We start from the raw sequence: 27,451 nt of genomic DNA, 5'->3' as shown, positions 1-27,451 counted from the left end.
GTTGTGTTTTTTTTTTTTTTATTTGTTTAGCAGAAAATAAAAATCCCAGAGGTGATCAAATACCACCAAAAGAAAGCTCTATTTGTGGGAACAAAATGATAAAAATGTAGTTTTGGTGCAGTGTAGCATGACCGCGCAATTGTCATTTAAAAATGCAACAGCGCTGAAAATTGTTCTGGGCAGGAAGGTGTATAAGTGCCCTGTATTGAAGTGGTTTTACACATAATTGGAGCTGTGTGCTGATCTTCCTTCATTGTAGTAAATAGCTCAAGCTGTGGTGGAAATAAAAGCAAAAATAGGTGATACTACAGCTTAAACTTTTAATACATTTTTGTGCCCCACTAGACTATATTTTAGTTTTTAGCCAAATGTTGGACTCTCAGTAGTTGTTTTGCATGAAATATCTGCAGCAAAATGGGGCCATATGTTCTAGAGGTGCTCTGGTATCCATCTGTAGAATCTGTGCATGCTAAGCATCCATAGATCCAAGCTTGTTAATAGTTTTTAAAGTTGTGGAGGGGGATGGTTAATCCAGTGTACATATTGCAGGAAATAACTTGTTTGAAACATCCTTTCTGCTCATGAAAAGTGTTCCAGGGATTTATTGTAAAGCAGCCATGAATGACTGTGTAATACATCAGCCTAAACTTATTTTTTTTTTATTATTATTTTTTAATGACTTTGCAGATATTCATACTGCAAAATGTCTGTTTGCTGACTTAGTAATGTAATGCACGTGGTAATATTAAGTTTTATTTTATTTTCATTTTATTTCTTTTTTTTGATGGATGGTGCATGTGATGCTTTAATGAATTTTACATTAAGCTTAGTTTGAATTTCGTTGCAGATATCAAGGACTGTATCCTGGAGCCTCTGTCATTTCCAGAAAGTCCAGGACCTATTACCGTTCCAAGCCATGCTGTGTATTTGCCATGTATGTTCTGTGAACAGCTGTACAAGGAGGTGGAAAAGGACGGACTCCTCAAACATATGGTTATTGAGCATAAGCTTGTCATTGGCGATGTAAAGTTAATAGCAAATTTTAGGAGGTAAGGAACATGTTGTTTACTGACACACTGAAAATGTTTTACTGATCCCCCAAAAAATTTTATAGCATCATTTTGTTAAATGAAAGAGTTAGTTCACCACCTTTTTTTAGAAAAAAGAAAAGGTGAATTAACACTGTACAGCCCGTCAAAAATAAAATGAATAGTAATAATACTACTACTAAAATAACAAATAATGGTGCCAGCAATTGATGAGGGGGGTCAATTCTTTGCACCAGCTGCAGCTCCCTTGGGAGTTAAAGCAAACTCTGGAAAATGAAGGAAGAATAAGGCGCGCCAAACTAAGTGCAGCATGTAGTGAAAAATGTATTTAGATATAAAAAGAGCCAAATGGCTACTTGCATAATGTTAGTGAGAATCAGGAAAATAAAGTGACGGTGATAGTAGAGTCCATGGTCACTGTACAGTCTGGGATAACATCGATTAAAGGCGCCCTGGTAGACTGCAAAGGATAGAACTGCAGAGCGGCCTAGATGACCAGCCTGATCACTCAGCTGGACGGTGTATGTTCTCAGAGCTGGCCGGAACCGGAAGAGCGTACCAGCGTGGAACGCAAACACGATGAGGTCCGTGAACCCAGAAGTGACGTGTCAGATAATGCGTTTCAAAGCTTTCTCTTTTTCCTCAGATCTAATTGGTAGTTCAAGATGTCCATAATTTATGGGCTGACGTTGACAACATGTGACGATGTCCAAAAATGTGTAAAGAAACTTTAAACCGGAAGTTTCACATATATCAAGAATTACCAGGAAGTAGATATAAAAATAGACAAAAAACACAGCAATACAGATATATTTTGTCAATTTAAATGAGTATTATTTATTTCTGTGTGTGTGTGTGTGTGTGTGTGTGTGTGTGTGTGTGTGTGTGTGTGTGTGTGTGTGATTTAAAGTGGTGTTGCCACCAAAAAAATAAAACTTCTTAAAATTCGTAAAAAAAAATAAAAAAAAAATAATTGGCAAAAAAAAATTTTTTTACTCACCTCTAAATACCGGTTGCTAGGGGGTCCCTCGTAGTCTGCCTTCTTCATTGCCCGGGCTGGTGACATCACTTCCCCTCGCGCCGCACATTCACCTGGGACCTGTCATGTGTCCCAGGTGACTGTACGGCGTATCACGGCGCCCTGCACCGCTCGCGCATGCCCAGTGGGTGCCCGGCTGTGAAGCCACAGCCGGGTGCCCACAGTATGCATTACGGCGCCGCGAGCGGAGCGGGGAGCGAGGGGGGGGGGCTTCGTTCCCCCGCATCGCTGGACCCTGGGACAGGTAAGTGTCCGATTATTAAAAGCCAGCAGCTGCAGTATTTGTAGCTGCTGACTTTTAATTTTTTTTTTTTTAAGGGGGTACCCCACTTTAATATAATATATATATATATATATATATATATATATATATATATATATATATATATATATATATATATATTATATAATCAGAGGTTGCTGCACTTAAAAATCATTGCTTTATTTTGTCAAATTCTATAGAAAAGATTATATGGCAAACAAAGTAATTCAGGACAAAAATATTTCATGCATAGTTCAGAAAAAAAAAAAAGATTTCCTTTTTGGGTTGGTTTGTTCACACCCTTCCTCAGATCAGTCGGGATGTATCTAATGATTTCACCACAATCATGTGTTTTATATATGTTTACAAATGTCATCACATGTGGAATCAATTACATGGTTTGATTACTTCTCACTTCAATTACAGTGCCTTGCGAAAGTATTCGCCCCCCTTGAACTTTTCACCCTTTTGCCACATTTCAGGCTTCAAACAAAAAAGATATACATTTTTTATTTTTTGTGAAGAATCACCAACAAGTGGGACACAAAGGGGAACGAAATCTATTGGATTTTTGAAACTTTTTTAACTAATAAAAAAATGAAAAGTGGGGCGTGTAAAATTATTCGGCCCCCTTGCGTTAATACTTTGTAGAGCCACCTTTTGCTGCGATTACAGCTGCAAGTCGCTTGGGGTATGTCTCTATCAGTTTTGCACATCAAGAGACTGAAATTCTTGCCCATTCTTCCTTGCAAAACAGCTGGAGCTCAGTGAGGTTGGATGGAGAGCATTTGTGAACAGCAGTTTTCAGCTCTTTCCACAGATTCTCGATTGGATTCAGGTCTGGACTTTGACTTGGCCATTCTAACACCTGGATACGTTTATTTGTGAACCATTCCTTTGTAGATTTTGCTGTATGTTTGGGATCATTGTCTTGTTGGAAGATAAATCTCCATCCCAGTTTCAGGTCTTTTGCAGACTCCAACAGGTTTTCATCCAGAATGGTCCTGTATTTGGCTGCATCCATCTTCCCCTCAATTTTAACCATCTTCCCTGTCCCTGCTGAAGAAAAGCAGGCCCAAACCATGATGCTGCCACCACCATGTTTGACAGTGGGGATGGTGTGTTGAGGGTGATGAGCTGTGTTGCTTTTACGCCAAACATATAGTTTTGCATTGTGGGCAAAAAGTTTGATTTTGGTTTAATCCGACCGGAGCACCATCTTCCACATGTTTGGTGTGTCTCCCAGGTGGCTTGTGGCAAACTTTAGACAAGACTTTTTATGGATATCTTTGAGAAATGGCCAGATTTGTGCAGTGTACGACTGATTGTTGTCCTATGAACAGACTCTCCCACCTCAGCTGTAGTTCTCTGCAGTTCATCCAGAGTGATCATGGGCCTCTTGGCTGCATCTCTGATCAGTCTTCTCCTTGTCGGAGCTGAAAGTTTTTAGAGAGACGGCCAGGTCTTGGTAGATTTGCAGTGGTCTGATACTCCTTCCATTTCATAATTATCGCTTGCACAGTGCTCCTTGGGATGTTTAAAGCTTGGGAAATCTTTTTGTATCCAAATCCGGCTTTAAACTTCTCCACAACAGTATTACGGACCGGCCTGGTGTGTTCCTTGGTCTTCATGATGCTCTCTGCGCTTTCAACAGAACCCTGAGACTATCACAGAGCAGGTGCATTTATACAGAGACTTGATTACACACAGGTGGATTCTATTTATCACCATCAGTCATTTAGGACAACATTGGATCATTCAGAGATCCTCACTGAACTTCTGGAGTGAGTTTGCTGCACTGAAAGTAAAGGGGCCGAATAATTTTGCACGCACCACTTTTTAGTTTATTTGCTAAAAAAGTTTAAATTATCCAATAGATTTCGTTCCACTTCACAATTGTGTCCCACTTGTTGGTGATTCTTCACAAAAAATAAAATTTTTATATCTTTATGTTTGAAGCCTGAAATGTGGCAAAAAGTTGAAAAGTTCAAGGGGGCCAAATACTTTCCCAAGGCACTGCAAATCCTTACTCCAAATAATAGTTTTACACCATAGAAACAAAAATGATTAATCAAACTGCTCACAATTCCATTGTTCCCGTATTGATCACCCCATTGTCAATCTGAAAAACATATATATATATATATATATATATATATATATATATATATATATATATATATATATATATATATATATATACTAAATATATAAAGAGAATTTTTTTTTTTTTTTTTGCAGCACTATTCCTCCTCCTTTGTCAGCTGGTTTGATTATAATATCTGGGTTAGTGCCAATGATTTTAGAGCTGTGTGTTCTTGGGAACTTAAATTATTTACAGAATAATGAGGCCTAGAGGTTTCGTAGATCTTAATATGTGTACACATAAAGAAATTTCCCTACATATATACAAAAAGAAAAATCTAAGTAATAATCCTGAAATAATTAATACCTCAAATGTGTGTGTGTGTATGTGTGTGTATATATATATATATATATATATATATAATATAAATTATGAAAGATCCAAATCTGCATTTCTCCAGTGTACCTCCCTTTAAGGGCAAGTTCACAACACCCCCCCCCCCCCCCCTATTTCTCTCAATCCCTTCTAATACCATAGACTTTAATTGTCAATGAGGTTGGTGGGATAACCCTTGTCAAACTTTTTCTTAAGAACGGTACATTGTGATTTGTAATCATCTAATCTGGTACAATTATGTCTGAGACGATGAAAGTGACTTTTAGGTACATTATTGACCCACCTAGGGTGGTGACAGCTAGAATAATGTAGAAATAAATTTCCAGTCTTGGGTTTTGTATAGTTTTTGGCAGTGATTGCATTATTAGAAAACAAATGGACTCTGGGTCCATTACAGAAGTGAATGATGAACCAAAATAATTTATTATTACAATAGGTAACAATTTTGTTTACAGAACTAGATGGGCCATCCCAAATATAATCGATATATCGACCGTAGAAGAACAGGTTTGCAGAAAAATGGTTATCAGCCCAAATATACCTGGTCTCCCACAGTTCCATTGTCAAATTTGCATAGCTGGGGGAAAAATTTGCTCCCATAGCTGTGCCTTGTTTTTGTAAATAAATAAAAATCGCCATCAAACAGAAAATAATTATGCTCCAAGCAAAACTTGGTAGACAAGAGAATGAAGCCAACTTGTTGTGTGTTAAGGATAGGATTAGTATCAAAATAATGGGCCACAACCTGTAGGCCAACTTTAGGGGGTATAGAAGTGTATAATGAGCATTCATCTAGAGATACCCATAAATAAGAGTAATCCCAAGTGTAGGGGCGTAGTAATTCTATTAGGTGTGTACCATCGCGAATAAAAGAGGGAAGAGCCTGTGCCAACGGTTGAATGAAGTTGTCTATGTTGCGAGTAACTAGTGGCAATACTGGTCATAGAAGCAACTATAGGATGTCGCGGTGGATTATTGAGATCTTTGTGGATTTTTGCTACATGATACATATACGGTACTTGGAAGAATGGCTTACGAAAAATGCAGCCTCTGTTTTGCTGAGTATACCTTGAGCCTGTGCATGTGTAACCATGTCTGAAAGGAGGCGTTTAGCCTCCAAGAAATAAATCTATTTGTTTTGCAGCACTATTCCTCCTCCTTTGTCAACTGGTTTGATTATAATATCTGGGTTAGTGCCAGTGATTTTAGAGCTGTGTGTTCTTGGTAACTTAAATTATTTACAGAATAATGAGGCCTAGAGGTTTCGGATAGACCAAGGTCAGTAAGGTCTTTAAAAACTACTTGATAAAAAGTGTCTAAATAAGGTCTTTTGGACTGAGTAGGATTAAAAAAAGATTTTGGTCTAAAAGAAGTATGTACAGTAGATGGGGAAGACTTGCGTATATTGGGACCAAGCAATTAAGTCATCGTGCTCATCTGCGATCCCTAATTCACAGAGGTCTTGAATAGCTTGTTGGTCAGCAGGAGTATCTAAGGAGCAATATTGGTCATGAAAGAAAGTGGTATCTTGACTACTGGTTTTACTAGCCTTCATATTATAATGTCTTTTGAGAGTTAAATTCCGAATAAATTTATTTAGATCTTTAAACATAGTAAAGGCGTTAGGAAAAGTGGTTGGGGCAAAGTTGAGGCCCCTAGCTAATTGCGAGATGTCTTGCTCATTCAGGTTCTGAGAGGGGAGATTGTAGATTTTACTATTAGTTATTTATTTTTTATTCTTTAAGGGCTTCTGGACTGCCTTATGCCAATATACGTCTGCAGAAGGGCACGTATAGGCAGAATCCTGTACCTGCACGTTATCCTTTTAAGAGGTGGTGGGGGTGCGCTCGTGGGAAGCTCCGTGATTCCGGTCACGGGTCCCATGAACTCGATGGACGCGGGGATACCTGCAGTCGCCTCACGGAGAGAAGAACAGAGAGATGCTAAAGTAAACAAGCAGCTCTGCTTAGCAACAGTGATATTGCTCTCTCCTCCCTGTGATTGGAGCAGAGATCGGTGATCTGTAAAACACAGCCACGCCCCCCTCAGTTAGCAACACGCCCCTAGGACACACTTAACCCCTACACTCCCACCTAGTGGTTAACCCATTCACTGCCAGTGTCATTTACACAGGAATCTGTGCATTTGTATAGCACTGATTGCTGTATAAATGACATTGGTCCCAAAATTGTCTGATGCGTTCGCCGTAATGTCACAGTCATGATAAAAATTGCTGATTGCTGCCATTTAAAAAAAATGAAAAAAATTAATAAAAATGTCATAAAACTATCCCCTATTTTGTAAACGCTATAACTTTTGCACAAACCAATCAATCGCTTATTGCAATTTTTTTTTACCAAGAATACGTACCGGCCTAAACTGCTGAGAATTTTTTTTTTTAAATATATATTTTTGGGGGATATTTATTATAGCAAAAAGTAAAAAATTTCTTTTTTTTTCAAAATTGTTGCTTTTTTTGCTTATAGCGCAAAAAATAAAAACCACAGGGTTGATCAAATGCCACCAAAAGAAAGCTCTATTTGTGAGGGAAAAAAAGGACGTCAATTTTGTTTGGTAGCCTCGGCGCATAATCGTGCAATTGTCGGTTAAAGCGAAGCAGTGCCGAATTGCAAAAAGTGCTCTGGTCAGGAAGGGGGTAAATTCTTCCGGGGCTGAAGTGTTTAATAGAAATGTATTTATTGTTTTTTCATTTTACATTAAAATATTCAGATAATATCAATATTCACTGTAGTAGGGAAAAAATAATAATTCTAGTAAGAGAACAATGAATAAATGGTCAGGAAAAATGAAAGAATGATGTTGTGTATATAGCAGTGGAATTTCCCGAACCAAAATTACCGTATAGCTGAAGCATGGTTACAATAAAAGACGGGAGGGAGGTAGGTAGCAAGCATCCAGAATGCCGATTGAATGAGAATTGTGATAATTCAGCAACTGCTTTCAAATAAAGCCTTTCCATCATCTGAATAATTACAGGTATTCCAATGAAACCGGTGGGAGACTTTTTCAATGTTTGAGCCGATTATTTACTGGATATTATATCTGGTGTATCATAAAAATCAACCAATTGTATCAAAACCAGTGTATTGTAATGGTCACCTCTGTGCAAGTGGCCTGGGAATATACATGGCCTATAGCAGTCTGAGTTCAACAAGCCTAGACTGCTGGTATATGGCTTCTCCCATGAATGCCATGTTCTCTGGCCAGTAAGTACAGGAGGCCAAAGAAAGGAAAAACAAAGCATTCTGTGGTTGCAGGATTATAGTTATCTGCAGGGAATGACAACAGCAGCACCTTTTCTCTACATAAAATACCTGTTTTATCTCGCTACATATGCAGTGTCTGTCCCTTGTATGTGAGCTAAACTAGAAAAATATCAACTGGTGTTTTCTTCCTTCTGTAAATGACTCGTGACCATTATGTATAAACATGTTTGATGCTCAGATTTGGTGACACACATGGCTCCCTCCATATATACATTGAATTAGGTGAGCACAGATACCAGGGTGAGGAATAGTGTTATTCCAAGGATTATCAGGTGGGAAAAAAAGGCATGAAGATGGGAAAACAAATGCAATCACCACAGTTGCAGAATTGTAAGCTGCAATATATTTTTTGTTTTTGGGTTTAGAGAATGCCATTTAAGGAATTATCTCTGTTACCAAGATTTAATTGGTCATACTAAATATGTTTAACTGTGAGAGAAATACAGTTTTAACCTCATCTCCAGATTCGAAAGCATTAGGGAAAAGTACATTTTATAAAGCTTTTTTGAAAGTCCTGCAGTTGCCATGGAGAAGCTGCAATTTTACAGCTACTTTAAGAAGCCAGTATGATTACTGATCGCAGAATGATGCTTCTCTCCAAGTGCTGATTTAGATTTACTAGCAAGCAAGTGTACTCAATTCCATCAGCAGCAGAAATGTAGGACTTTAAAATGGCTCATTGGTTAGTATAATGGCTTTGCAGTCCTGGAACCTTGGTTCAGTTTGCAACAGCAAGTAGTGCTAGAGCACTTTATCATAGTAAACCCTCATCTAGATGTCAGGGGAGCGATTTAAACCACTAGTGGGATATAGATTTAAAACCTGCAAGACACCAAGGGATGTGTGGTGTGTTTTTTTTTTTTTTTTCCCTAGTATTACTCTTTGATGTTCCGTTGTAGATAGAAGACTGAACAAACATCTTAACGGCCAGTTCATGCCACATGCAGTCCAGTGCGTTTGATTGCTGCATCAAAAAGACTTGGAGGCTGGGTTCACACTGCTGCGGGGGGAGATCCGGATGTGATTCCCACCGCAAATCACATCCGATCTCCGTAGCGATGCGAGTTCAGCCATACAGATAGTATGGCTGAATTCGCATCACTCCCGCAGCAAACTCGCACGGGACACTTTTTTTGGTCCGCAACAGAATCGGATCGCATGGGGGTTCACACCATGCGATCCGATTCCTGTGCGAGTCGGCAGATCGCACTGCGATATGCGGACGGATCTGGGGGTGTCATTAACATATCATTGACACTCCCAGCCGTGCGCATAGGGCAGTGTGAACTGCCGGCGGGAGTAATGCGATGCGGGAAAACGCCGCGGATTCGCGGCGTTCCCGCATCGCAGCGGTGTGAACCCGGCCAGAAAGTAGGTTATATGTTTTTTTTCAGTGTCATAGTTCACACTGGTGCTTGCAGTTTCAGAAAAAATAGTAGAAAATGCTGCATTTATTTTTCCCTGCACTGGACTGTACAGGAACGTTGTAAAACGCATTAAAAATGCACATGTCCTTAAGGTTGAGGAAAAAAAGGGGGGGAGGGGTGGAAATGTACTGGACTGCATCAAAAACACAAATGCAGAAAAGCATCTGGAGTGCATCCGGACTGTGTTTCTGTGGTGTGAGCTGGCCCTTAGTAAATGTGTTGTAGTGATTTATAAACTGCGACAAATGTTTATCAAATGCTTATATACTCGAGTATAAGCCGAGATTTTCAGCCCCTTTTTTTAGGCTGAAAGTGCCCCCCTCAGCTTATACTCGAGTCACGGAGATCAGGTAGACAGACGGCGGCCATTCCACTATTCAAAAGCCGCGCCTCCCTGTCTGTGATAGGCGGAACACTCAATTTCCCAGCAGTCAGTGTTCCGCCTATCACGGACATCCGCTCATTCTCATACTACGGACGAGGATGAGAGGATGTCCGTGATAGGCGGAACACTGACTGCAGGGAAATTGAGTGTTCCGCCTATCACAGACAGAGAGGCGCGGCTTTTGAACAGTGGAATGGCCGCCGTCTGTCAGACGAGGAGCAGAGGTGCGGCATGGCACACAGAGGCTGCAGATTGGCACAGGTAGGCAGGGATGGACACAGGGATGGACGGGACTCAGGGATGGACACAGGGATGGACACAGGGATGGATGGGACACAGGGATGTCTCACCCTCGGCTTATACACGAGTCAATAAGTTTTCCCAGTTTTTTTTGTGGTAAATTAGGGGCCTCGGCTTATATTCGGATCGACCTATACTCGAGTATATACGGTAATTTGTATATCGTGCAATAATTGTACTTATTTCTTTTCTCTGAGAAATTGGGAAAACTGTTTACCAAGTGCTTTCCTTCTTCTTGTGACTAGCTGCTTACCTGTTTAGGTGATTGTTCAGCCCTTATGTATCTGCATATCTACATAAGTTACACTTCCTAATGTAAAAGAGAGGTTTTCAAAGATGTTTCACTTTTTAATGAGGGTGATTTGGGGCAGGAGACAGGTAAGGCAATGCCACAGGTTTGACTTATGCTAACATCGTGCTCACAGACCTGCAATAGTTTTGGTGTCAGGACCTGGATTACATGCTGGTGGCACTGTGCTCTACAAAGTAGAAGGTTGTATTTCTGGTGTCCACCAGCAGATCTTGGTAATCAGTTCTTGACTGATGCTGGCTAATGGGAGAGTTTTTAGGCCCACCCTTACTAGTGCCTCTTGCTCCAGTGTTATGCTCTGCATGCCTTTTTTATTCTGATGCTGACCCTGATTTTGCTACTGCCTTGCATCCTGTGCCCCACTTCCTCTTATCTGGTCCACTGGTTCCCCATTCTCATCTGTTCCCTGCATCTCCAGTTTACCTGGTTTATCTGTGTTCCCCATTTTGTGTATATATTGTATATGGTCAGTTTGTTAGGCTTTCAGTTACTGCTAAGTTGCTAGTTAGATGCCAATGGGGTATGGTTCACTTTAAACTTCATTTAAAGAACAATCAGTCTGGTCTCAGTCTCTGAAGTGTTGCTACACAGATTTGGCCAGATTTGGGCATCCCTGCCGCTGATTCCTGACACTTGGTTGGCTTACAAAATGCAGTATCCTTATCCAGGCAGAAAAATAGGACACTTTAACTATGCAAATAGTGTACACGCACAAGGCTGTGTCAACAAACTGCCACAATAGTTAACATGGTCCAACCTTAAAAGTGCCCCCGTTATCAAGGGATATTGCTATGGTAGGTCTTTGTAGATGTTGTGGCTTCAGCTGGTTGTAGGACTGGGATAGCAGCAGGATGTTTTAGGCTGTTAAGCTACGTTTTTATACTTTTGTCAAGCAGTGAGTTGTTGGATTCCTTGTGGCAGAATTGCCAATCACATGCAAGAGCAGTACTAAACAATCAGGTGGACTGTAGCATTAAGAGGGATACTACAATAGGATATTTTCAATTATACTAAGTGGTCACAAGAAAGCTTTGTGTGCTTGTTGAAACCCTTCCTATGAGTTAAGCAGCTATTGTTACTATTCCTGTTCTAAGCTATTCTACAGTAGAGGATCTACTGTCAAGTACATTTGTTAATATATTTTGTACCTCTCTATGATTTTATTGTTTCACTTTGGACATACGGTATAATTGCTGGATACTGAATGAATCATCATAGAATCTTCCCAACCTACACAGTATATTTCAAGAATGTCTTCTTGATTTTTATACTTTATCGTCTCTCTACTTTTTACTCTAGCTATGTTTTGTACTGGAAGAAAAGATTTTCAGAGCAGCCGATAACTGACTTCTGCACAGTAATCAAGACCAACTCAGAAGCTCCAGAGGGTGAGTGAAGAATCTGGTAAAAATGAATGCATACGTTGATACTCCTTTCATCCAAATAGCTATGGCACTGTTCATAAACAAGGTCAACATTTATCGTATGTTATTTTCAATACATAGCCTTGGAATAATTTGCTACCCATTTTCTTTTTATATTCCCGGCATTGTTGGACATAAAACTACTTGAAGAATTCTGTTTAGAATAGTAGAATAGACAGTGTATATGTCAACACACTCCCTATTTAACATTTGGGTGCAGACATTTCCCAGAATGCTGGCTAATCACTTATTGATTAAAGCACGTTTTCTTAAGTGACCTTCCAGGACAGTATATGAGAAATTGCTCTGCCTACTTGCAAACAGGAAATGCATCATCCTCCATTCTAAAAAAAGAACAATTCACCCTTGTGCCTCCGTTATTTGTGTTTCCTCCAGCCACACCAGAGAATCACTAGTTTATTTTATCTATGCAGGGACTTCCTAGTATATGCTTCCGTGTGATTCCAGGGACAGTGGACTTGGAGGAGTTGCATATCTGGGTTTTGTCTATGCAACTTTTGTTACAATCCTAGTTGTGGGACCTTCATTCCCTATCACTATTTTGGTGTTGATCAAAGGTCCTTCTCCAACTATTACCGTGGGCACAGAGGCTCTAGTGTAGCCCTCCCTTACTAACATTTGGTCAGGCTCGAAGTCCCTCCCCTGTGTTAGCTCAGGTGGAATGCAGCCTGCTTTGCTGCTGATCCCACTGATTGGAATGCAATATGATAGGTGGGTGGTGTACCCAGGGCTCAAAGGTAGGTTTAATGGAGTATTTTCTTTATAGCTGTCCCCTTCAGCACATCCATACAGTGTGGGCTACCCTTGAGAGGAAGTACTCTCTTTTGGGTGTTAGTTGCTATGGGGGTTTGCTTTCCTCTTACAAGCACAGGGTGAATGTGATTTGTGCTCTTGTTCACCATTCGTGTGACAAGTTGGAGGCGAGAGGCTGCAGCCATTACAACTCTCAAGCTGCAAAGGAGATGAGTAGAGCAGAAGCTCCAAACTATTCACTCCTTGCTACCCTTAAGTTACACTTGTGTGGGTACAAGGATGTTGGGGTCTGCTTACTCCATTTTAACCATCAGTTAGACACTACTCTTTTGCAGCAAGGCGAGATCTGGGGGTGGGTTCGAGGGTCTCCTGTGGTTTAATTTGAGCTTTCTATGATTGATCTTGGGCAATAGCCCATCCCCAGGCTAACCTAGAAACATACATTGTAGATTCTGCAACCTTTAATTGAAATGCTCCTGGGCTAAACCCCTTTTGCAAGGACTGTATATAGAAACTTGCGTTTTAATGATTGCTCATTAACACATGCAGGTTTTTGAACATCTGATTACACTTCCAGTCTCAGGGTTGCAGCAGCTTTAATTTACCACTAGGTCTGAACTCTTGAAAGACCCCTTTCACACAGACCAGATTTATTTCCAATCAGATCTAAGCAGAGCGGGCAGGTGACACACCTGTGTCCACTCAGTTTCTGGACCCGGACAGGCCTGCTCTTCTCTATGGGCTGCCAAAGTCTGTTTACACCCAACTACCATCTGATTTGATCTGCCTAAACAGAAAAGGATTGGTCCCCTCGTGTTGTGTTTTTTTGTTTTATTTTTGTTTTTTGTGTGGCCTGAATTGGACCCGGAGGAAAGTAGGCAGATGTAACATGCCACAAGTCCGTTTAGAACTGCCTGTCCATAGGAATGCATGGACCTTCCAATGCTGTCTGTGCGATCAGGACCAAGACCTCAGGAGCTAAGAGGCTTTGGCTGGCAACCCCCCGAGTGGACTATATAAAGTTTCTCAGATTTTACTTCTTTTTTTTATATTGTTTGAATTGGGTAGATCCCCCCAACCCAGCTAACTATGTAACTATATAACAATGTATTGGGGGGGGGGGGGGGAATCCAAGTGCAATATGTATGTTCAAATATGTAGTATTAAGGTGTCTCCTATTTGCTTCCAATCCAATAAAACTAAACATTTGGTTATGTTCACGTCTAGAGATGGAAGCTGTACCTATTATTGTTTACCAATGTCTATCTTTCCTTGCAAATGAGGACTGACAAATTAACAAGGGTTCAGCTTAAAGTGGATTTAAACCCATCGATTTTAATGGTTTAAAAAAAAAAAAAAAAGTTAATTTCACAGGGAATGCTGTCACATTTGCTTACGTCCTCAACCAAACTATCAAACCATCAGTGTCAACTGACATGCAGCACCATGGCAGTTGCATATCAAACAGAAGCTAAGATGGCAGCTTCCATGGGTGAAAAGGATAGGAGGGTTTAGTTCCACTTTAACTGTGGGTCTGTGACCTGCCCACCACTCCCCCTCCTTCTCCTTCTGAAGTTCTCTTGTGGCAGTTGAAGGGAGGCACTTTTTTTTTTGATGATCACTGTCACAGATGGATGGCGGGTACCTTGGTGTTTCACTCCTGCGGGTTCTCCCCGTGGGCCTGGGTAGTGGCTGCCTTGGTCAAGAACCGGCGTTTCAAAGTGGGCATCAGAGCAGCCGATGGCAAAGCTCTGTCCAGCCACCTGGTTCAGAATACAGCAGCATTCAGCAAAACCCAGCACAACATGGCTCGGCACAGCACTTGTCCTCTCATATTCTCTCAGGTTGGCGCAATACACAACTGTCCTGCTCCTTCCTGGGCTTTTCCTTTTTATCAGACTCCTCCTGCTCTCAGGTATTGCTGGGTGTTGTAGTCTGTTTCCCAGTGATAGCTCTGGCTCAGATACTTATCCTGGCTACATTTTCCAGAGTACCCCAGCCTAAGGCCAGTCACAAGCTTATTAAATCATACTTGCTACTGCTATCTTGTGGAAGTAAAAGTTCTGTAGCCAGTAATATAACCTTCTGTTACATATTATTATTTTTATAATACAGGATTTATATAGCTCTAACAGTTTGTGCAGTGCTTTACAACATGAGGGCAGACAGTACAGTCTTCTTTGGGAAATTGGCTTTGTTGTGGAAGGTTCTGCATGGTTTGCACATTACAGAATGCCTTTTCATGTATTTTATATGTATAACGTAATGGCCCACACTGGCTGCTAAAGCTTCATCCAGCAGCATATCAAATCCCTTACCTTCAGGCAATTACTAGATGCACTCCCTGAGCCTGAAACTGGTAGAGTTATAGGACATGGTTCCAGTTACTGTATTTATTGGCATATAACATGCACTGTTTCACCCTGAAAATCGGGTGCAAATAGCGTGTGCGTGTTATATGCCAATACTTCTATTTTAGCTGCCTCGGGGGGGATAGGGAGGGGGTTGGGATGAGCGCCTGCACTGAAGGCAATGGCCAGGCTGCAGCACTGAAGGCAATGGCCAGGCTGCTGCACTGAAGTAGACTGGTGAGGCTTCAGTTGGGCACTGACCCTTATTTTGCTTCAAAGTTCCTAATTTAAAATGTAATTTTTTTTTTTTTCCCCTGACACTTCCCTTTTAAAATGAATGTGCGTGTTATAAGCCGATATCTACCATTGGAGAAATGTTATCTATTTTCTTAATAACTGCTTGCCGACCGGCTCCTGTACTTTTACGTTGGCAAAGTAACGTACCCGTATCCGTGAATTTTCTGCCTGCCGCAAGCTCCATGACCGCGGGACCTGCGGACTCTATGTCCACGGGGATACCCGCGATCGTGTCACAGAGCTGAAGAATGGGGAGATGCTGATGTAAACACAGCATCTCCCCATTCTGCCTAGTGACAGGACATTGGTCATCTGCTCCCTGTCATCTGGAGCAGAGATCAGTGTCGTGTCACTGCTAGCCCATTCCCCAGACAGTTAGAATCACTCCCCAAGACACACTTAACCCCTTCACTGCCAGTGACATTTTTACAGTAATCAATGCAATTTTATAGCATTGATCGGTGTAAAGTGGAAGTAAACTCCCCTATCGTTTTCAGCCAAGAAAGCTGCCATCTTTGCCTCTGTTTAATCTTCAACTGCTATGGTGCTGCACATGTGATTTGTTATGACACCAGCCATTGGATGGTTTGATAGTTTGGCTGAGAGCACAGCCAATGTGCAGTTAGCATTCCCGGCATGCCTTTTTTTTTTTTTTTTTTTTTTTAACTGTTTAAATCGATGGGTTTACTTCCACTTTAATGCCAGTGGTCCCAAAAAATGTGTCAAATTTGTCCAATGTGTCCGCCAGTCACGATAAAAATCGCTGATCACTGCCCTTACTAGTAATAAAAAAAGTATTAATAAAAATGTCATAAATCGATCCCCTATTTTGTAGACGCTATAACTTTTGTGCAAACTAATCAATATACGCTTATTGCGAATCAGTTTTTTTTTTTTGTTTTATTTATTTATTTTGTCAAAGAATACGTATCTTCCTAAACTGAGGGTGTAAAAAATGTTTATATATATATATAATATATAATTTTATTTTTTTGGGGGATATTTATTATAGCAAAAGTAGAAAAATGCATTGTTTTTTGTTTTTTTTGTTTTATAGTGCAAAAAATAAAAACCGCAGGGGTGATCAAATACAACCAAAAGAAAGCTCTATTTGTGTGGAAAAGGACATCAATGTTTGTTTGGGAGCCACGTCGCATGACCGTGCAATTGTCAGTTAAAGCAACGCAGTGCCGAATCGCAAAAAGTGCTCTGATCAGGGAGGGGGTAAATTCTTCCGGGGCTGAAGTGGTTAACATTTGTAAAATAGTCTATTATTGACCTAATTTCTGTATCGTAGTGCATTCAGTTGCGGCTGTATGAGGAGCTTTGATATACTGAATGCTCATATGGCTGCCGTATTGGCATTCAGATGTGGGGATAGAGATCTTGTGTATGGATAGGCATATACAATCTGATTATACTTCCATATCTATCTTATACAGTTTCTTTTTAACTTTGTATTGGTAAATCAGAGCTGTAAATAGCTCTATGTTCTGTTGTTGCTGCCAGATATTAACCTACCTGCTAGGAATAAAATTCTGATCCAAGGGTTCATTTTGGGGGGGGGGGGGGGGGGCTGGAGTTAGCTTATCCTTACAGCTGTTTATATTCAAAGAACTGCTGCGCAGATAGTGCAAGACTCCTCAGGATACTACCAGTTTACAATGATTTCATATACCAGCGCACAGTCCTACACCCCCCCCCCCAACTACCAACATATAGGTTAGTGACTGATGGGCAATCTAGCAATTTCTGAATATTTTTCTATATATAGCTAATTTTTTCACTCCGTTGTACACTGATGGGCAAGGGTATTATTTTTTAGACTATGCTTCAAGTAGAGCACATCAGGAGTTGCAGTGGAAGTCATGATTTAGCTATCATGGAATGCTACTGTGTGGGTTTTTTTTTTTTTCAGGCCTCAATAGTTCTTAAAGTAGTTCACCCCAAGTCAAGGCTTAGGAATCGGTGATTATGTCCTTATTTTCGAACCCGTCAAAGGATAGAAAAGCAATGTCGCCATGCTTGCTGTAGCTGATTGTCCTCCCATTGGATGGTGCCTTCTTATTTCCAGGACCAATGGCACTTGGCAAACCAAGCAACATTACATATTTTCATCCATTTTTAAAGGAAAAGTCACACCAAAACCACACCTACTTCTCCTATGGCCCACAGGAGTGCACTTCGTTATGCACTCCTGTGACCCATTTTCAGCGGGCTAAAGGCCCGGGGTCCAGACGCTGGAGCCCTCCACACTTTATAGTCAGGATCCACCCAGACACCTGGAATGGCAGAGCTGCTGAGAGCTTGAGCCAGCTGCTCCCACCCCCACCACAGCTCTCACCCCCACCACAGAGCAGAGAGCTGGAGACTGACAGTCACTGGCTCGCTGCTCAATGAAGACTGAAAGCTGAGAGATCAGCGGTCTTTTATCGCTAAGTTCTCAGTCTTAGAAGCGGGGGGGGGGGGGTGGGGAAGATGCTGCATCCACTTAGGTGAGTATACGTGTTTATTTATTTTTTTAACTTCTCTTTAAGGACGATCACCACTGCAAGGTTTTTATTAAAACTAGTGGTGCTTTACCGCTAGTGCTGCCCCTGGCTCAGTGTGAAAGGGGTCTTCCATGCCATTTTCCAGGCTAGTTAACATAAATTGGAATCTGCACTGTTTTAAGTAGAACAGTAAATATGCTTTTCTTAAAAATTTCTGCCATTATTCTAGCCTATGTATGGTATTAAGGTTTCACTGTACTGTACAGTTATTGCATTTTGTCATCAATCCATAGAACAACAAGAGAATTTTTTTCTCCTCTGTGATGTCTTACCCGAAGACCGTGTCCTACGGGAAGAGCTCCAGCAGGAGAGATTGGTAAGCTATGAATAGCAGAACCTCTTAACTTTTAATTTTTAACTCTTAACATTTATTGAAAAGACTTTAAAATGTATGTAAACCAAAAAAACATAAATGTAATATTTCAATTTACCGATGTAGCGGCCTCATTAGTTTTCTGTTTTCAGGCTGTTTTCCCTATTTTCATTTGGTGATCCAACAAACAGCCACCTTCCTGCTCTTTTTTTTATTTTTTCTTATCTATGTTTTTATTCCACCTTCATTTTATTTATAAAGGGAGCCATGGTTGTCACACAGGCTGGACTTCAAATGTGTCTGCCTTTGTTCATCTCCATTACATTGGGGATTGATAGGACTAGTAGTTTATATAATAAGAATAAGCTTCCTTGGGTTTTCTTTTAAGCGCACAGGAAGAGACAAGAAGACTGCGATTCTGGCAAATCAACAGGTATTTTCTGTTATAGTTACATAGTAGGTGAGGTTCAAAAAATACACCAGTCCATCAATTCCAACCTATGTGTGTGATTATGCAGTATCTCACAGAAGTGAGTACACCCCTCACATTTTTGTAAATATTTTATTTCTTTTCATGTGACAATGCTGAAGAAATTACACTTTGTTACAATGTAAAGTAATGAGTGTACAGCTTGTATAGCAGTGTAAATTTGCTGTCCCCTCAAAATAACTCAACAGACAGCCATTAACCACTGGCCGACTGCCGCACACTGATATACGTCCCTACTTTGGGGACGAATATCGTTGTTATGGCAGCAGCTAGATGCCATAACCCAGGTATCCCCGTGTACAGTCGGCGGTTGGCTACAAGATAAAAGTAGTCTCTGCAGCGGATTCGCCGATTCACTAGGTATGGAGATGAGGGATGTTTATATTCCTTGTATTAGGGATAAAAGTGGCACCATTTTGAATTTTTTTTAAAACCGTGTAAAAATTAAAAGGTAACATAAATAAGAAAAACGTGTATATATATATTTTTTTTTTTTGGGAGAGCAATAATTCTAGCCCTAGACTTTCTCTGTAATGGAAAACATGCAACCGGTAGACTTTTTTAAATGTCGCTTATGGAGATTTTTAAGGATAAATGTTTGTTGCCATTCCATGAGTTGCCGCAATTTTGAAGCATGACATTCCCTGCGGCCCAGTCTCCAAAGGGATTGGATCATAACTCTGCTTCAGTATGTCACAGTACATGTTGGCATTTATGGTTCCCTCAATGAACTGTAGCTCCCCAGTGCTGGCAGCACTCATGCAGCGCCAGACCATGACACTCCCACCACCATGCTCAACTGTAGGCAAGACACATTTGTCTTTGTACTCCTCATCTGGTTGCTGCCACACACGCTTGACACCATCCGAGCCAAGTAAGTTTCTCTTTGTCTCATCAGACTGCAAGACATGGTTCCAGTAATCCATGTCCTTAGTCTGCTTGTCTTCAGCAAGCTGTTTGCGGGCTTTCTTGTGCATCATCTTTAGAATAGGCTTCCTTCTGGGACAACAGCCATGCAGACCAATTTAATGTAGTGTGTGGAGTATGGTCTGAGCACTGACAGGCTGACTCCCCATCCCTTCAACCTCTGCAGCAATGCTGGGAGCACTCATACATCTATTTCCCAAAGACAACCTCTGGATATGACACTGAGCATGTGCAATCAACTTATTTGGTCGACCATGGGGAGGCCTGTTCTGAGTGGAACCAGTCCTGTTAAACCGCTGTATGGTCTTGGCCACAGTGCTGCAGCTCTGCAGCAATCGTCTTATGTAGAGCAATTTTTTTTTTTCAGAACTTCAGAGAGTTCTTTGCCATGAGGTTCCATGTTGAACTTCCAGTGACCAGTATGAGAGATTGAGAGCAATAACACCAAATTTGACACCTGAGACCTTGTAACACTAAGAGTCACATGACACTGGAGAGGGAAAGTGGCTAATTGGGCCCTATTTGAACATTTTCACTTAGGGGTGTACTCACTTTTGTTGCCAGCGGTTTAGACATTAATGGCTGTGTGTTGAGTTATTTTGAGGGGACAGAAAATGTACACTGTCATACAAGCTGTACACTCACTACTTTACATTGTAGCAAAGTGTCATTTCTTCAGTGTCACTTGAAAAGATATAATAAAATATTTACAAAAATGTGAGGGGTGTACTCACTTTTGTGCGATACTGTATGTCAGTATTACCTTGTATATCCCTGTATGTTGTGGCCGTTCAGGTGTTTATTTAATTGTTTTTTTGACACGATCGATGCTCCCCACTGAAACCAATGCCTGTGGAAGGGAATTCCATATCCTTACCGCCCTTACAGTAAAGAACTCTACGCAGTTTTAGGTTAAACGTCTTTTCTTCTAATTTTATTGAGTGGCCACGTGTCTTATGAAGATCCCTTTTACGGAAACGTTTTATCCCTATTGTGGGGTCACCAGTACGGTATTTGTAAATTTAAATCATATCCCCTCTTAAGCGTCTCTTCTCCAGAGATAATAAGTTCAGTGCTTGTAACCTTTCTTTACAATTAATATCCTCCAGTCCATTTATTAGTTTTTTTGCCCTTCTCTGTACTCGCCCCATTTCCAGCACATCCTTCCTGAGGACTAGTGCCCCAAACTGGACAGCATACTCTAGGTGAGGCCGGACCAGAGTCTTGTACAGTGGGAGAATTATCGCTTTATCTCTGAAGTTAATCCCCTTTTTAATGCATGCCAATTTTTGTTTGCTTTGTTGGCAGCAGCTTGGCATTGCATGCCATTGCTGAGCCTGTCATTTACTAGGACCCCTAGCTCCTTTTCCAGCCTTGATTCCCCCCAGTGAGTAGATTGCATTCATATTTTTGCCACCCAAATCCATTATTTTACATTTTTCAACAATAAATCTCATTTGCCATGTAGTTGCCCACCCCATTAATTTGTTCAGATTTTCTTGCAAAATTTCCACATCCTGCGGAGAAGTTATTGCCCTGCTTAGCTTATTTCAAATTCAGAGATTGAACTGTTTATCCCATCCTCCAGGTTGTTTATGAATGAATTTAATAGGATTGGTCCCAGCACAGGACACTGGGGGGACCCCACTTTCCACCCTTGACCGAGTACTCCCCATTTATCAATACCCTCTGAACTTGCCCTTGTAGCCAGTTTTCAATCCATGTACTCACCCTATGGTCCATGCCAACGGACCCTACTTTGTACAGTAAACGTTTTATGGGAAACTGTATCAAATGCTTTTGTAAAATCCAGATAAACCACGTCTACGGATAAAAGAAGGTTAATAGATTGATTTGGCAAGAACAAATCTTCATGAATCTATGCTGATTACTGCTAAGGATACCCTTTTCAAGAGCTTGCATACTATTGTTAGGCTAACTGGTCTGTAATTCCAAGGGATGTATTTTGGCCTTTTTTTTTAAATATTGGTGCTACATTTGGCTTTTCTCCAATCAGCTGGTACCATTTCAGTCAGTAGACTGTCAACTTGCGGAAAATCTTAACTGAAAAAATAAATGAATGTAGTCCCTACATCTAAAAACTGCTAAGCTACAAAATATTGGATTTTTGTTTTTTTGCATTAAGCTATGCTTTAAAAGTTATAGTAGCCAACTGGATATTTTGTCTTCCATGCCATTTAGCTGGTGTCAAATGTGGGAGCAGCTGTTAAAACTATGAGGATTGCTATCGCAATCTAGCATCTTCTGTTCTGGAAAGAATTATAAAAAGCAACAATAGTGTGCAGTTAAGAGGGGAATTTTTACAGGTTGTATTGGTTACTATACTTTACAATTTGGCTAGATTACATTTAACATTACATCCTATTTCCTACTTTTCTTTCACTGCATACATATTTTGTTCACTAAAATGTTATGTATCTAAGAATACAGACCTGAAAAACCTTTATAATCTATCGTCTTCTTCATTTATCATTTTAATGTTATGTAAAAAATACAAGCAAGCGGTCTTATCTCATCAGGGATGCTCAACCCATGGTCTGCAACCTCATGCTCAGAGATGGCGGGTCAACAAGCCCAGATCATGATCAATGGGTTTCAGACCCACCATCCCAGAGCATTAGAGTGCAGGGAGCCAGCATCTGCAATGGAGGAAGCAAGCGGCCGCAGAGGGAGCAGGAACTGCATAAGCCGATACTTCCTCTGTAGCTCCTGTCCCAGGCAGCGTACCAAGTGCCCTTTTCCGGGGATCTTTCTAGCAGCCTGGAGAGCAATGCCGTCAGAAGCCAGAAGACAAAAAAAGGTCAGTGTATTAACCACTTCAGCCCCGGAAGGATTTACCCCCTTCCTGACCAAGCCATTTTTTTGCCATGCAGGACTGCGTAGCTTTAACTGAGAATTGCGTCGTGTGACGTTGTACTCAAACAAAATGTATGTCCCCCCCCCCCCCCCCCCCACAAATAGATCTTTCTTTTGGTGGTATTTGATCAACTCCCACGATTATTATTTTATTTTTTTTTATTTTTTTTCTGCTATAAACAAAAGAGCGACAATTTGGAAAAAAAACACAATATTTTTTACTTTTTGCTATAATAAATATCCCAATTAAAAAAACAAAACAAAAACAAATTTCTTCATCAGTTTAAAAAATAAATTGCAATAAGCAATAATGGCAGCGATCTGCAATTTTTTTGGGGACTGTGACATTGCTTAAGACCGATCTCACGCTTTTGACACATGTTTGGGACCATTGACGTGGTTGCGTGATGGTGATCAGTGCTATAAAAATGAACTGATTACTGTATAAATATTACTGGCAGGGAAGGGGTTAACACTAGGGGGCGATCAAAGGGTTAAATGTGTTCCCTCACCATGTGCTCTAACTGGGGGGGATGGGACTAACTTGGGGAGGAGACCGATCGTTGTTCCTGTATACTAGGAACACACAATCTGTCTCCTCTCCACTGACAGGATGTGGATTTGTGTGTTTACGCACACAAATCCCTGTCCTCGCTCTGTTAGGAGCGATCGCTGGTGCTCGATGGAGATTGCAGCTGCCGGGCACAAACATCAGCTCCTTAGGGACACGGCAAAAGGTTGAGAGCTCCTATCTTAGATGTACTAGAATGGCAATGATGTTTTTTTTCCTTTTGTAATTTTCTAATTATTTTAATGTTCTATAAAATAAAGAACATCCCATCAAGCTGTGTTCTAATGGTTTTCTATCTGAGTTCTACTGTACTCTTTCTAATCAACCAAGGCTACATTCACACCGGTGATGAGGACTGGTGCAAATAGTGGTGGCAGGAATCGGAGAGGCTAGGTGCGCTTGGCAACCCTGTTCACTGTTATGACAGGTCGCTAGTGGCTGCACTAATTCGTGGCTCTCTGCATAGCCAGGAATAACTGTAACCTCTGGCGATCTTTCATTATAGTGCGCATGGCCGGCGTCTGCACCTAGCCACTTGGAGCCATAGCAGGAATCTGATTCCTGCAGCTACTATTCACAATGGCCCTAATTACCGGTGTGAATGTAACCTTATCGGGCTTCAGGCACACACAGTGTGCAGAGCCTGCACAATCACACTCTTGGGACCTGCAGCTGCTGTGTACAAATGGCAATTGAGATAAACTTTGTGTTGTACTGTATGTGTTTTTTTTAAAGAATGCGCACTGACTTATACTCCAGACACAGATTGTGTGCATTCTGACCATACATCCATGCTTGTGCTTTATACAACCCCCGCTACATAACCACGCAGAGCCTCAGATTCTAATTCATCTCAGTGGGCGTCTACACACAGCAGTTGTAGGTCCCAGGGGAGTGATTATGCAAGCTCTGCACGCCGTACGGCCGGCCGTGTGCATGAAGCCTAAGCTGTTTAGAATATGTATAGTTGAACTCATGCCTCATATTGAAAATCAAAGTGTGATCGATTGGAAATTACAAAGAAAAACACGTTTTTTTTTTTTTTTTCTAATGCAGTGATTGGGGATTTCCTATTCATGGTTTAAATAAGTGCATAGTAAACTGTTCAGTAGATTTCCTGCTGCTTAACTTAACAATGCGTAAGACTATATAGTGTAAGCAGCTAGAAAGCGCACACATTTTATTTACATTTCATGCCTCTTCCACAGAGCCTTTGCTCAAATATATTCAAGTTCCTCATTAAACTGCAGCCAGCTGCTTACCATGTCAGGCGAGCAGAATCTGTCTAGACAAGTTTGGTTGCCTGTAGCGACAGACAGCTCATATTTTTTTAGCAGTCAGCAGGAACGTTTATCTGTAGGAAAAAACCAAATATGTTTAAAAATTTCATTTTATGTTTGCAATGCCTTTTTCAACAGTATATTTTATATCTTAAAAGACCAGTATACTCCAGAACCATAAAAATACAACAAATGAATGTATTTCAATTTAACCGTAGGCTAGTTAATGCAGATGTTTAACCAGTTGACAAATTTTAGATATATGACGTCTCTTTTTTTAAAGTGGTGTTCCAGCTTTAAATGTTGTTTTCTAAAGTCAGCAGCTACAAACACTGTAGCTGCTGACTTTTAATAAGCACACTTACCTGCCCAGGGTGCCCGCAATGTCGGCTGCCCGAGGCCGATATGTCCATCGGATTGGGTCCCGGCGCCATCATTTGAAGGGAAACAGGCAGTGGAGCCTTGTGGCTTCATTGTCCATTTCCTACTGCGCATGTGCAAGTCGCACAGCACTTTGTGAATGGCCGGCTGTGTTCTGGGAAACACACAGGTCCCAGAAGACAGCGCCCTATTCCCCAGAGGACAACGTGAGGAGAAGAATGAAGACTACCACGGAATAGGAAGTGGCAGATTAAGATGATCTGCCTAGCAACAGCCATTTCTGGCAAGTAAAATTTTTTATTTTATTTTTCACAATTTTAGGAGTCTATGTAATTTTTTTTTAGGGTGGACCTCCGCTTTAAAGAGGAAGTAAACCCTTTCAAACCACTTTGACCTACAGGTAAGCCTAGATTAAGGCTTACCTGTAGGTCCAAGCAATATCTCCTAAACCTATATGGTTTAGGAGATATTTGCCCGAACAGCGGCGCGCAGGCGCACTAAATGCGGCAAGTCCAAGAATGGATTTGCCTAATTTGTCGACTCCCGTGCGCATGCGCGGGAGTGACGTCATCGCGGCTTCGCCGAATGGCAGCGGCGGAGCTGCGAGACGCGACTCCCGTGCGCATGCGCGGGAGTAACGTCATCGCGGCTTCGCCGCTGTCATTCGTCAGAGCTGCGAGACGCCACCAGTAAGATGGATGCGGCGGACTACAGGGGACAGCGGCGACTTCGCTGGCTCCTGTGTCAGGTAAGTGACACATAATGAGCTACTATGCGATGCATAATAGTCCATTATGCTTTACCTTTGCAGGGAAAAAAAGAGGAAGTAAACCCATCAGGGTTTACTTCCTCTTTAAGGGGCATTAACCAGTTCCCGACCGCTGCACGTCGATGTACGTCGGTAGAATGGCGTACAGGTACGTCCCTTTTTATATGCCACCCTGCCATCGCATGCGCGCCCGCCGCCAGCGCACTCGCATGCCAGACGGGATCCCCATGAGTCCGGTCGCGGGTCCCGCGGACTCGATCGCCGCAGGGATACCCGCGATCATCTCACGGGGCGGCTGAACGGGGAGATGCCGTTGTAAACAGCATCTCCCCGTTCTGCCTAACAACAAGTGACACTGATCTCTGCTCCATGTGATTGGAGCAGAGATCAGTGTTCACTAACAAAAAGCCCAGACCCCCACAGTTAGTAACACGTCCCTAGGAACACTTAACCCCTACACTGCCAACCCCTGGTTAACCCCTTCACTGCCAGTGTCATTTACACAGGAATCACTGCATTTGTATAGCACTGATTGCTGTATAAATGACAGTGGTCCCAAAAATGTGTCAAAAATGTCCGATGTGTCCGCCATAATGTTGCAGTCACAATAAAAATTGCCGCCATTACTATTAAAAAAAAAATATTACTAAAAATGCCATAAAACTATTCCCTATTTTGTAAACGCTATAACTTTTGCGCAAACCAATTTATTTTTTTACCAAAAATGTGTAGAATAATATGTATCGGCCTAAATTGGGGGAAAAAATGTTTTTTATATATTTTTGGGGGATTTTTATTATAACAAAAAGTAAAAAATGTGGTTTTTTTCAAAATTGACGCTCTATTTTTGTTTATAGCGCAAAAAATAAAAATTGCAGGGGTGATCAAATACTACCAATAGAAAGCTCTATTTGTAGGAAAAAAAAGGACGTCCATTTTGTTTGGGAGCCACGTCGCACGACCGTGCGATTGTCAGTTAAAGCGACGCAGTGCCAAATCTCAAAAAGTGGTCTGGTCTGAAAGTGGTTAAGAAGGCCTTTCAATGTTTATAAGGAGGCAGAGTCTGTTCATAAATCCTGAAAAGCTTCTGTAGATTTTTTGGGTATTGATGACAGTGGGAAGAATGTGGACAGTGGTGAATCTGAGATGTCTGTTCCTTTTGGATTTTTTGCTAAGGCTTTTAGGGACCAAATAGTTGTTGCCTTCCTGTGATAGTGGCCCATCCAGGAAAAGGTGGGCAACAAAATGACAGTCGGGGTAGTTTTTTGATTTCCCAGACAAAAATCAGACTTTATACAGCAAAGCATTGCTACTTTCCATCTCACAATACTAGCTTGTAATATAATTTTTCTTTTTCTTCTCTGAATATTTTTTATTAAATATAAGCATACACTCTACAATCACAGCGTAGTTAATTAATGGTGGTTTATTTCTTTGCTGATAATTAAAGCAAACTGTTTAAGAAATCTTTTGATCTAGTAATGCATCTTTTGCAATTTTTTGTATCTCATATATGTTATGTAATTATGGTTTGTGTGATTCTAAGAATACCCAGAAAATTACAAGATAATCCATAAATCTGAGATTATCCATAGATCTGACGTTTTTCAGTGATGGCCTTTGAGCCAGCTGGTGTCAGGAGACATGGAGTGAGTAAGAAATAGTGTCTGATACTGTGTTCCAAAGCTTATAGTCCAACTTCAGCTTCTGCTCCTCCTGAGATTACACTTTTGTGCCACACTTTGTCCTGCCTGAGGCCTGATACTTTTACATCTGACCACCCTCTAAATGGCCTGTGAACAGGCTTTGGACTTGTGTCTATGGCATTAATTTAATATCGGTATAGGGTGCTTCTGAGATCATTCAAAATGCATTTGACTCACAGTGGACTACTTCCTCCTCCT

General features: G+C 41.1%; 1 protein-coding gene across 1 annotated transcript in view; it reads left to right on the top strand.

Moving 5' to 3' along the window:
* The window catches only part of ZNF277 (zinc finger protein 277), a 120,684-nt gene that overhangs the window by 34,283 nt on the left and 58,950 nt on the right, over positions 1–27,451 (top strand). The window contains exons 2-4 of the mRNA XM_077468374.1: positions 848–1,049; positions 11,841–11,929; positions 18,173–18,255. Of these exons, the coding sequence (XP_077324500.1) occupies positions 848–1,049; positions 11,841–11,929; positions 18,173–18,255 (374 nt within the window). The remainder of the gene's footprint in view (positions 1–847; positions 1,050–11,840; positions 11,930–18,172; positions 18,256–27,451) is intronic.

This window comes from Lithobates pipiens, unplaced genomic scaffold, assembly GCF_037356315.1.
Source record: "Lithobates pipiens isolate NorthernLeopardFrog02 unplaced genomic scaffold, aLitPip1_a1.2 Scaffold_8, whole genome shotgun sequence".
Lineage (NCBI taxonomy): Eukaryota > Metazoa > Chordata > Amphibia > Anura > Ranidae > Lithobates > Lithobates pipiens.
This window is presented reverse-complemented; position numbering and strand designations above follow the sequence as displayed.